The sequence below is a fragment of the Periophthalmus magnuspinnatus genome, chromosome 9, assembly GCF_009829125.3.
Source record: "Periophthalmus magnuspinnatus isolate fPerMag1 chromosome 9, fPerMag1.2.pri, whole genome shotgun sequence".
Classification (NCBI taxonomy): Eukaryota; Metazoa; Chordata; class Actinopteri; order Gobiiformes; family Gobiidae; genus Periophthalmus; species Periophthalmus magnuspinnatus.
The window spans coordinates 472,618-485,035 of record NC_047134.1 but is presented as its reverse complement, the minus strand read 5'-3'; the positions used below and the strand labels follow the sequence as shown (position 1 = coordinate 485,035).

The 12,418-nt window shown below is 44.0% G+C and overlaps 1 protein-coding gene across 4 annotated transcripts in view; it reads right to left on the bottom strand.

Moving 5' to 3' along the window:
- vps13a (vacuolar protein sorting 13 homolog A) overlaps positions 1-12,418 on the bottom strand; it is an 89,858-nt gene that overhangs the window by 60,661 nt on the left and 16,779 nt on the right. For all 4 annotated transcript variants that reach the window (XM_055223978.1, XM_055223979.1, XM_055223980.1 and 1 more), the window contains exons 19-33: positions 11,436-11,550; positions 10,973-11,109; positions 10,410-10,542; positions 9,543-9,660; positions 9,211-9,355; positions 8,705-8,816; positions 7,727-7,893; positions 6,618-6,774; positions 6,073-6,152; positions 5,935-5,994; positions 4,880-5,105; positions 3,940-4,056; positions 2,934-3,037; positions 2,585-2,752; positions 764-1,071 (exon numbers count right to left, since the gene is read on the bottom strand). In XM_055223978.1, the coding sequence (XP_055079953.1) occupies positions 764-1,071; positions 2,585-2,752; positions 2,934-3,037; positions 3,940-4,056; positions 4,880-5,105; positions 5,935-5,994; positions 6,073-6,152; positions 6,618-6,774; positions 7,727-7,893; positions 8,705-8,816; positions 9,211-9,355; positions 9,543-9,660; positions 10,410-10,542; positions 10,973-11,109; positions 11,436-11,550 (2,147 nt within the window). The remainder of the gene's footprint in view (positions 1-763; positions 1,072-2,584; positions 2,753-2,933; positions 3,038-3,939; positions 4,057-4,879; positions 5,106-5,934; positions 5,995-6,072; positions 6,153-6,617; positions 6,775-7,726; positions 7,894-8,704; positions 8,817-9,210; positions 9,356-9,542; positions 9,661-10,409; positions 10,543-10,972; positions 11,110-11,435; positions 11,551-12,418) is intronic.

Sequence of the window (12,418 nt, the reverse complement as noted above, 5' to 3'; positions counted from 1 at the left end):
TACAGTTCCTGCTTCATTTACTGAACGATAAGTTGACAAATATCTGTACAATGTTTATTTCAGCCCCAAGTTACAGATTCTACATGACTGATTTTAGACTGTTTTCCATTAAACACATTGAGTAAATCTGACTCACAGGTTGAATGTTTGCAGTTATTTAGGGAGAGTGTTCTGTTCTATGGTGTTTCAGACGACATCTCCACATTCTACAGGACAATAATATTTAATACAGATGAGTGCGGCTCAGATGAATGTCGTTCAAATGCACATTTATGTTATAACACAGTGAGTTCTGGGTCTGGTCACAAAGGTTCAACATGTCTGCGTTTCCCTTTTGGATATTTCATGACAAAGTGCAGCGTGATCTACAGAAAAAACTGGCTCTTCTTGGCTCTAGAAACTGAAAATCACCAATGTCAACGACAAACTTCCACCTCCATGGCCCTTTAGAAACACAAACACTTAAACACACTGAACACACGGATGGAGTTTACACGTCTACATTCTGTGCTTCAGCTCAGATTTCTCACATCTTAAAGTCTGTACATGTTTTTTTTTACAGTATTTAAACAGAAGTGCTTCATTTTAAACATTTTGCTGTGATCCAAAGTCTTCAATTTCCCAAAGAATTCCGACATTCCGACTTATTCCTCGAGTTAACACTTTTCACAAGAGCAAACACAGCGGCGTTTTACTCACAAATGGCATGCTAACACTGCACTTGCTTCTCCCCTGCCGTGTGCGTTCTACCTGTTGGTCTCACCTGAACATCTTGAGGTCGGTCAGTTTCACTTTCATGATGTCGACCACCGGGGGGATCTTGGCGTTGGATTTGAACGGCTGCGTGACGAAGCGGTTTTTGACGGAGAGGAGGCCCAGATCTGCCACGATGACGTTTGAGGAAGAGGAGGACTGAGGGAGGAAGATGACGGGAGCGTTAAAGTGCACGTTCAGAGAGATGCGCGTGCTGCGCTCGGCGAGCTCCTTCACCCCGGACGCCGCCTTCTCCGCGGCCTGCACCGTCACCTCCGCCAGCGCCGCCTTCGCCTCCTGGAAGTTATTGATGAAAGCCTGAAACAAAACAGAAGCACTGAGAAAAGTTCCACAGTGTAAAGTTTCAAATGACCTTTAAATGAGGTTATAAAGTCAAAATGAAAACGATTTTGACACTAACAAATAAACCCAACACTCGAGAGCAGGGTCCAAACTTTAAACATTAAGATTAATATTAAAAGCAAGTGAACTATTTCATTATTTCAATTTATTTTATTTTATTACGTTTTTTATTCCAAATGTCTTTCACCTTTTAAAAACAAAATGAATGATACACAGATTAAAAATATGAAAAAGTGAACATTTAATCTGTGGTTTTCATAATCACAAGAAACTCACTGAGATTTTAGAATTTATTCAAATCAGACGGAAACAAATAAAACAAACACAACAAAAAAAACTAATAAATCAAATAAAACAACCTGCTGCACTAATTTAGAGTGAAACTGAGACCTGACTGTAGTAAACAGGCCCGGTCCAGCTCAAAGACAGTGAGTCACGTCACGCTAAACGTCACGCTAAACGTCACGCTAAACGTCACGCTAAACGTCACGCTAAACGTCACGCTAAACGTCACGCTAAACGTCACGCTAAACGTCACGCTAAACGTCACGCTAAACGTCACAGGTGAGAGTCAGTCTTGTCCTCGCACGTTTCTTGTTAAAGTTCTTTATGGACAATGTCTTTTCACACAAATATGTCAAACCAAACTCAGCATTTTCTCATCAGAGGAGAGAATTTCTTGTGCATGGTTCGTCTGGTAGTGACTCTTGATATTGAATTCCTTAAAAACACCAACAGTCTCTTGGCAAATTAGGCAGACACAGTTGTTTCGTATTTCTGTGAAAAAAATTCCACCTTTCCTGGAGGCGACAGCCCTCTTTGTCGACTTTCATTTTTTTTTATTTGAGTGTCTATTTTGGAAGTGGTGAGGCAAGGCCAAGGGTGCAGCGAGAGCATGGCCCCGGAGCCCCGGAGCGCGGCCCCGGAGCCCCGGAGCGCGGCCGTCTTCTGGTGAAATATAATACTGCTTGTATATGTGTATTTTACACTGGTCAACAGCGCTGACTTTGGTTTGTGTCAAATTTGCAAAGATATAAAAAATATGTCTGTGTAACTCCAGATAAACTGACATTTTAACATGACATACATTTAAATTACCTTGTCGCGGGCCACATAAAATGACATGGCGGGCCGCATTTGGCCCCCGGGCCTTGAGTTTGACACATGTGCTTTAGACAATGAAATGTGATTTTCAACATTAAATGGCAGCACTTTATCACTTTATCAACACTAAGCTCAGACAGAGACTTGTTCAAACTAAAGCATGAATCTAAAAAAAGTATGTTTGAGTTTTTCAGACTGTGTTGATGTCACACTCCCAGACGGGGGCGACACACACACTTTTCTTTATTGATAACACTGTAATGTGCCAATCTGTTGTGTTTCTTAACTTATTTTCTTAATTCTTAATTGCTATGGCGACAGTTTGTATCACTCTGAACCCGATGGAGAGCAGTGTAGTAAGTACCAGGATGGAGGAGAGGAACTTGTTGAGGAAGACGACTTGGATGCAGCCCACGTTGAGCGTGACGGAGGTGTCCACTTTAGACATGTCCAGGTACGCGTCTCCGTCAGTGGCACAGGTGTAGTTCACCATGCGGAAGTGAAACACCTCCTTATCCACAATGGACACGGCCTACACGCACAGCAGACAGAGAAATGCACTTTTTTATTTTCACTGGAGAAAACAGGGCCACTCGAAAAAAACACAAAACACCAGACACAGGGAGAACGTGCAAACTCAACAGTGGAGCTTCTTACTGTGAGGAGAAAGTGCTTAACCAACCCACGGTTTTGTAATAAACAGTTACACCGACCTTTTTGTACAACGCGTCTTTGTCACAGTCCAGAATGACGATGTTCTTCAAATGAGCCAGAATCTCCATCTCCTTTTTCCTCATCAGGACCTCGGACACCAGGCCTACAGAGACATGAAAACCTCAGACACCAGGCCTACAGAGACATGAAAACCTCAGACACCAGGCCTACAGAGACATGAAAACCTCAGACACCAGGCCTACAGAGACATGAAAACCTCACACACCAGGCCTACAGAGACATGAAAACCTCAGACACCAGGCCTACAGAGACATGAAAACTTCAGACACCAGGCCTACAGAGACATGAAAACCTCACACACCAGGCCTACAGAGACATGAAAACCTCAGACACCAGGCCTACAGAGACGTGAAAACCTCACACACCAGGCCTACAGAGACATGAAAACCTCACACACCAGGCCTACAGAGACATGAAAACCTCACACACCAGGCCTACAGAGACATGAAAACCTCACACACCAGGCCTACAGAGACATGAAAACCTCACACACCAGGCCTACAGAGACATGAAAACCTCACACACCAGGCCTACAGAGACATGAAAACCTCACACACCAGGCCTACAGAGACATGAAAACCTCACACACCAGGCCTACAGAGACATGAAAACCTCACACACCAGGCCTACAGAGACATGAAAACCTCACACACCAGGCCTACAGAGACATGAAAACCTCACACACCAGGCCTACAGAGACATGAAAACCTCAGACACCAGGCCTACAGAGACATGAAAACCTCAGACACCAGGCCTACAGACTTTGGTTGTTGATATTATTTTATAATAAAAGCGTCTGAGTTTATTAAGACTAAAGTTTTAGCTGATCCTGTTTCAATCCAGACACTGGGTCAATGGAAACACTTTGGATTTCATGTTTTTTTCCCCAATTTTGCATAAAACAGTGTCATACTTTTATTTCAAACAATAAAAAATCCACAGTCTTTTCCAGTCACATTTATCTGGAGTGTAAAATGTACAAACCTTCAATACTGATCTCTGAGATTCGGGCTTTCTGTCCTCGGATGAAAACTTTGAGGCAGCGGAGGTCGGCTCTGATGTGCAGACTCACAATGTCACCAAACTTTGACTTCTTCACACCTGTAGGACGCACACATGTTACTCAGACACATTCTGATCACACCTGTAGGACGCACACGTGTGTGAGACATTCTGATCACACCTGTAGGACGCACACGTGTGTGAGACATTCTGATCACAGATCAATGGATTTATGTTGTGCTTTTTTACACTGTCCCTCTTATTTATTCACTGTGTGTAAACTGCCCATCTCTACAACAACACAACCACACAAAACAGAAAACAACCACACAAAACAAAAAACAACCACACAAAACAGAAAACAACCACACAAAACAGAAAACAACCACACAAAACAAAAAACAACCACACAAAACAGAAAACAACCACACAAAACAAAAAACAACCACACAAAACAGAAAACAACCACACAAAACAGAAAACAACCACACAAAACAGAAAACACAACCACACAAAACAGAAAACACAACCACACAAAACAGAAAACAACCACACAAAACAGAAAACAACCACACAAAACAGAAAACAACCACACAAAACAGAAAACACAACCACACAAAACAGAAAACAACCACACAAAACAGAAAACACAACCACACAAAACAGAAAACACAACCACACAAAACAGAAAACAACCACACAAAACAGAAAAGTTTGAGTTGAGTTTTTTCTGTTATTTTACTTATAGTTGTAGTTGATTATTTTTCTTTGTACTTTAGATATTTGAGAGTATTTTATTGAAGTGAATTATATGAACACATTAAAGTTGAGCCGAGCGCCTGAGCCTCTGTCATAATCTACAGCAGACACCATCAACTCCTCATGACTCAGAAATACACTTTTGTGTTTTAGTTTTTCATACTTGGCCTCCTGACGAGCGCCGCCTCCTTCTTCTCCTCCTCCTTCTCCTCCCCCTTCTCCTCCTCCTTCTCCCCTTCGCCCTCGTCCTCCTCGGGGATGGTGGGCAGCTCCTCTGGGCCCGCCTCCTTTTGAACGGACGTCTTTGTGGGCAGGAGATTGTCCAGGAAGTTCATGGTGTTTAGAAGAGCCTCGGTGTGAAGATGGACGTCCAGAGAAGAGAAGGTCACCTGAGCCACACAACACACAACACACAAGAGAACAGACAACACACACAACACAACACAACACACAACACACAACACAACACAACACACAACAGAACAGGCATTATACATTTAAACTATTAATGTATGAGACACTGTTCCTGAAGATGTGAGAGCTCGACTCAGACTGTTTCTCTGCTGTGACTGAAGGGTTTTATTCTGCCTCTTCTGTTTTAATGTTTATTTTATGATGATTATTTATGTGTACATTTGTGTGATTTTAAAGTCTTTCTTGTTCTGTAAAACACTTTCAGTTCCTCTGTACAAATAAACTCGCAGTGACGTTTATTCTGGTATACAGTTGTCCATCACTATATCGCAGTTCACCTTTCGTGGTGCAGTTTTACACGCTTTTTTTTTTTTTTACAGTGTATGACGTGCATTGTGTTGTGCGTCCTGATTGGCTGTTGGACTGTAGACCGTTGTGTTGTGCGTCCTGATTGGCTGTTGGACTGTAGACCATTGTGTCGTGCGTCCTGATTGGCTGTTGGACTGTAGACCATTGTGTCGTGCGTCCTGATTGGCTGTTGGACTGTAGACCATTGTGTCGTGCGTCCTGATTGGCTGTTGGACTGTAGACCATTGTGTCGTGCGTCCTGATTGGCTGTTGGACTGTAGACCGTTGTGTCGTGCGTCCTGATTGGCTGTTGGACTGTTCCAATCAGTCAGATAGAGTTTTAATGTTTGGGAGGCGACTGTGTGTGGTTCTTGTGTTTTTACATTTCATTTTAGTTGACGTTTGAGTCTTTGCGGTGCTTCAGATCCTTTTCTGCGCCCTAACCCTCGTGCTCACCTTGATCATCTGCTCCGTGTTGTTGTGCAGAGACTTGAACTCGGGGCCGTTTTTATCCGCCTAAAACACAAACAAACCCTGGTCAAACCTGGCGTAGCGTCCTAAACGCCACAACGCTGCGGTGGTGGAGGCTCAGACCTTGATGTACTCCAGCGTGAGCAGGTCCTCCTCACAGTTGTCTCGTGTGGTGATGAGCTGGACCTCTTTGGCCTCGGAATCTACGACATTTTAAAACACATTTATTCAAACGGACTCGTCGTGTTTCAGCTCTGATCACTGCCAGTCGAGTTAGTGCCACATTTAAAAGGACATTTTTATCCAAAATGGTGTAAAAACATGACAATCTAATTAAAAACCAGGAGAGATGAGCCGTGTTCTGTGTAAATCTAAATAAAACACCACCTTTAGTGCGGCTCATGAATGTTAAAGAAACGTGCAAAGAACGTCAGGAACAAGTCTGAGTTTGTTTTGTTCTGTTTCTATAAAAAGTGACTAAACACAGGACAAACTGAAACATGGAGTTAAAATGATCACAAATAGTTACGATTAAAGATGATCATGATCATTATTAAAGCTGCAGAGCGTTTAAATGTCACCTCCCCCCCTTCACCTCCTCCCTGTGACCTTCCCATCACCTCCTCCCCGTCACCTCCTCCCCGTCTCCTCCTCCCCGTGACACAGACCCATGTACTCGGGGCACTTGAGGCAGATCTCCTTCAGGTAGGTGTTGGACGTCATGTCAAATGTCCTGAGCTTCAGTTCTGTGCCCAGACCCTCCACCTCCAGCAGCAGCACAGTGACCTCCACCGCCTCAGAGAGTCGACACAGCTCCACCGAGAACTAAACGACGACAACAACAACACAAAAACACTAATGAACAACAACAACAACACAAACACGCTCATCAACATGACTCAGACTGGAGGTGCTCTCAGGAGATCAGACCAAAGACAGAGCAAAACACTGGACGTAAATATCAGTGTGTGACCAGACCATCCTCAGGCGATGTGTCGATTTAAACACACGAGGGCGCTACAACACACAACCTGGTCACGTATTCACACAAAATGAGGCCAGAGCAAGTGGAAACGGCATTAAACATGTAGAATATTGGTCAGAAACTAAACAAAAACAAGAATATGAAGTTATTAAGTACTATTTTTGGCATTTTTTGTTGTAGTTATTTTAAATTCCATTCATACAAACAAGACATTTGGTCAGAGGCACATCTGAGCACATTTCTGATGGACATGGCTAACCTGCTAGCATAGACTGTATATATAAACGGACAGAGCTAACCTGCTAGCATAGACTGTATATACAAACGGACAGAGCTAACGTGCTAGCATAGACTGTTTATATAAACGGACATGGCTAACCTGCTAGCATAGACTATCTATAAATGGACAGAGCTAACGTGCTAGCCGCCGCGTTCCAAACAGGAAGTGATCATGGTGCACTTCCTGCTCCATCGACTCTTTGTCCAGTTCACTGTCTGTGTTAAACTGTGTCCTCTCTCTGTCTCTGCTGCTTCAGACTCATTTTGGTCTTAAATGTCCTCTGTCCTCTCTCTGTCCTCTCTCTGTCCTCTCTCTGTCCTCTCTCTGTCCCTCTCTGTCCCTCTCTGTCCCTCTCTGTCCCCTCTGTCCCCTCTGTCCCCTCTGTCCCCTCTGTCCCCTCTGTCCCTGCTGCTTCAGACTCATTCTGGTCTTAAATGTATTAACCCTCTACATGATCCTGGGGTTTTATTTCACTCTGTGGTCTGATGTAACAGAGTACACAGTGCGAGTACCTTGTCGATTTCAAACTTGAGTATGAGGTCGGTCATGTTCTTCTTGCCGTCGTCCTGCAGGCTGCTCTTTTTGCTGATGGAGCGCAGAGGCCTGGGATCGTCAGGGAAAAAGGGTTTATCGTCCAGAGGAGAGGAGGGAGCGTCGTAGAACAGGTCCTCCTCCGAGCCTGGGACACACACGACACCAAAGATATCCTACTGAATTTGTACGATATCATAACATTTTAAATTATGACTTGATGAATGGGAGCATTTAAAAGTCCTATATCACACAAAATTCTTGTAGCTTTAAGCTTTAATCCATGTTCTAACGCTGTTTCCTCACACAATCAGACCTGGAGTTGTGTTTTTCATTCACACATGTTTGAGTAACACTTTATTATTAGTCTGTCACATCTACAAAGATCAAAATGTGACAGTTTCTTGTCATATCAGATACACGGCCTTTGATCGGACTTCAGTGAAAAAATACTGTGTTGTCCACTCTGTATTAAACACTCACTGTCCACTTGTCTTTTCTTTGATAAACTCATTTTTGCCAAAGGGCTGATGAGAGAATAAGAGAGTAACACGTGAGAACAAGGCTGATGTAGCTGAAGTGCGCCATCTTTTGGGGAAACGTTGGCATTACAGGGAAAGGTAAATCTATTTTAATTTAATTTGGTACAGTTTGGTCACACACAGCCAGTTTGCCCATGTCTGGTCTAAACACAGAGTTAGCATGTTTTAGACAAAGGAACACACAGGGACATTTAGTTCTTTGCATAGTACATTACATTTATCTAAGTAACCCAAACTTTAGTGAAACCTTTGGCTCAAACTTACTACATTTTACAGTAAGTGAAGAAGAATGAGGCACATTTCAAACAGACTGTCCCTACACACGCTCAGTAAAATGCAGATATAAACAGTAACACACAGTCTGAGTGTAAAATCAAACGCTCTGGTGAGACTGTGGGAGTAAAACGCCTGTCTTACCCAGTGAGGTGAGGCTGGAGATGGTCTCACACGACTCAAAGATGACAGAGGAGCGCTGGTCGGCCAGGCTCAGCGGGCGTCTGTGAGTGAGCTGAGGAGTGAACGACCTCGGCTGAAGGGAAGAAGAGAGACGCACGGGTGAGAAACTGGAAAGACACATCCTAAGAACGGCCAGGAGCGCTCGTCCACACGGGATTCTTCTGTTTTACAATATTATTTCAGTCGTAATTAAAGTGAAATTTTGATTCCTGCAAGATTCTAAGTCAGATATTTTACAAAATGATTTATATAAATGCAAAAATACACTAACATCTGTCCCGTCTTTATATAAATACATCGTTTTCTATTACATTTTTAAGCATAAATAGTGTTTTTTGCGTGCTTGGAGCTCCCCCTGCAGGTGTAGTGTTGTGAGTGCAGTTTGGGTCAGATACACACACATAACAGTTTTGAGAGCTTTTGCCCCGCCCCCTTTGCAGTGGACCCTGGTCTGTTTGCGCCCGTACCTTGATGGAGCCCTGATGTGGGTTGGAGCGAGCGGGACGCCGGCTCTCGGGCAGGGGGATACTGTCCACCAGCTCCAGGACGCTGCGCAGTTTGTTATCGGAAATCCGCAGAGAGAGACGCGGGAGCTGTCCGGACAGTTTGTACCTGCACAGACATCACTAACATCACACTGAGACACTTTTGAACGCGCAGGAGTCAGGTTTGCTGGTTTTTTATACGGCAGAACCTCGATTTTGACACAATGTATAAGTGCAAAACAAAAGTCATCCAGCCTTAATCTGACCCGTGTGTCGCTAAACGCAGGAGGTGATGGAGGACACTGTGGACTCACTTGGCCATGCGCGAGTCTTTGACCACCATGGCCCGACTGAACACCACCTTCAGATCCACCGGCTCCAGGATGTGCAGCGGAGACTCCTTCTGTTTACGAGCCATTTTCCAGTCTCCATCTGACACAGAAATACACACGTTACTACTATTCACACTTTAAACAATGAGACGGTCCATTAAGAACACGCGGGGTTAGGAAAAAAAGGTCATTCCAGGCCTGATAACAAATTATGAAGCACAGAGAAATACCACAGTAAACGATAATATTGAAACGCCCCGACACAAAGCGGGACAACTTCAGTGAACCTGTTTTAAAAGTATCGTTAAGAGTCAAGAGCTGCAGCAAATAAACACGGAATGAAGCAATAAAAGTGACTTATTCAACTCTCTACAGCTCAAATCTTATCATGTCGCAACTAAAACAACAAAAATCTCTTCGTTTTTGAAAAGAAAAAGCCTCTACGACAAACGCCGAGCTGTAAAATATTTTGTTCCAGAGTCGTTGTAGTAAATAAAAGACAGGCCTGGTTCATTCTACTCATACTCAGCTCTATAAACCATGCACTTAAAACATACTTAAATGTTAAAACACTGTCTTACTCTCTTGTAAATTAGATGTAGATCCAAATATTTGTTAGTTTTATATTGTATACTGTGTCAATCTTAATCCAAGACTGAGAATGAATGAATAAAACATGTTTGTGGTGTTGTACATGACTGAAACGTTCGACAACACTCCCTAAAAGTGTGAGTCCTTTTACAGCCGTGTGTGTGTGTGTGTGTCCACTGGCGCTGGGACGAGGACAGGTCCAGGAGCGACACACTGTTCTGACGTTCCTCCACATTGAGCTGAGTTTGTAAACTGTACCTGGTTTGCTGTAGAGGAACTGCAGGCTGCTGAGCTGGATGTCGAAGCTGTCGTACGCTCTGGACATGATGTCTTCGATGTTGCTGCAGGTGACGGACAGCTGCGGCAGGTGCTTCCGGCTCTGACTCGACATCTGAGGAAACGACCAACATCTGTCAGAGAGACATCGCGACCGTCTACTGCGGGGTCTCCGCTTCACGTTTAGAGGCGACATTTTGAGGACTTTAGGCCGGCGCGAAGATGGAATATTTGGTTTTGACTGTTAATCGCCACGGCAGCGGTTCTAATCTAAGCTCGAATGACGGAGCAAAACTACGTCGTTAAAACACAGTTAGTTAGTTTAAAAAAAGTCCAAAAAGTCTGTGTAATTACGGGGGATTTTTATGTGAAATTAAAACCTGCAGCTTAATGTCAAACACTTTATATTATTGGGAAAAACGTAAAGCTCCAACCTGGATCTAAACCAGGACTAGAGCAGGACTAAACCAGGTCTTGGTCTCTATATATTGCTGAATTGTCTTCAGAAATGTCAATTCCATGTTGTTTCCCAGACAGTGGAGTACCTTGAAGTGTCCCAGGTCGAGCAGCAGGATGTTTTGAGTGTTGTCATAGTAACCGGTCTGCGGGATGATGACGTAAGAGGCCATCAGGTTCACCTTCAGGTCCAGGGTTTTCTGCGTCTCGATCACGTACATCAGACCTGCAGCAGCACAGTCCACAAAATATACAAACATAAACATCTCAGTATGAGTATATTTAAAAGGTGCACTCTGTGACTTTTCTGGTGGAGGATCTGAAACATAATGTCCTCTTTGGAGATGTTATCGTTTTGTCTGAACATTCCACAATAGTCTGAAGCATAAAAAAATATCACTGGAGACAAACAGGCGACACCTTCAGGCCAAGTAATGAAATAAACACAGAGCAGATGACCTGGTGACTGTGTGAATGTTTGTGCTGAGGTTTATGCCACATGAGGCGCGTTAGTTTAGGACGGTTAAATAGATAAATAAAAGGAGCACTGACCGGTGGCTGTGCGGTCCCTGAACTGCTCCAGCTTCATCAGAGTGGCGTTGGTGAGTTCGTCCAGCTCCAGGTCGTCTGGAGGTCTGAAGAACGCTGCCATCCCGTTCACTGTGGTCTACAGGAGACACAGAGAGGTTAAAGCCCACGACACACGGCACGAGCAGAAACACGGGACATTTAGGACGTGTACTTTTTAGAAAACATCAACAGTGAACAGGGAGGGTGACCCTGCGCCGGGCCAGTGTGGAGCTGCACACGAAAACAGAATCCAGCCTGTCGCACATCTCCATCAAAAATACACACAAACCATGTGTTGTATTTGTGCGTTTACCGTCAGCACAGCGTGGGGCAGTTAAGTATCGTCTGAAGGAGCTCAGGTTCAGACAGACTGCACAGACGTGAATACGACTGTATTCAGGGAGTTATGTTCACTGTAGACCTGTTATAACTGGAGAAACACTGGAGAAACGCTCCACTTCCAGGTTGATTGTGTTTTTCCTGTGATAAACGCAGAGCGCCGTGTGCAGACGTCCTGCTGCAGCGTCTGTCCTCGTAGTGACCCGCGTGCAGACGTCCTGCTGGAGTGACCCGTGGCACTGGTTTCATGAGTTTCTGCACATAAACGCTGACACATGTAGCGTGTGTAGAGCCTTAAGGTTACGGTACACTCAATGGACTCCACAGTGAAATTTGTCCTCTGCATTTGACCCGTCCTTTAACGCCGCTGTGGCCTCTGCTCAGGAGCAGTGACACTCTGCACAGAGGTCAGGGGTCAGACTGGCTGGAGGGTTTTATTTTATATATGGTGCATGTTTTGGGTTGATGGGAGAAAAAAAACTGAAAAAAAACTTTATAATAACTACACGTATTAAAGCCTTAATAAAACATCAAGAAACACTCAGTTCATAAGCAAATACTAACCTGACTCTTCTTATTAAACTATTTGTTCATGCTTGATTAAGGCTAATTAAAGGGGTAGTTAT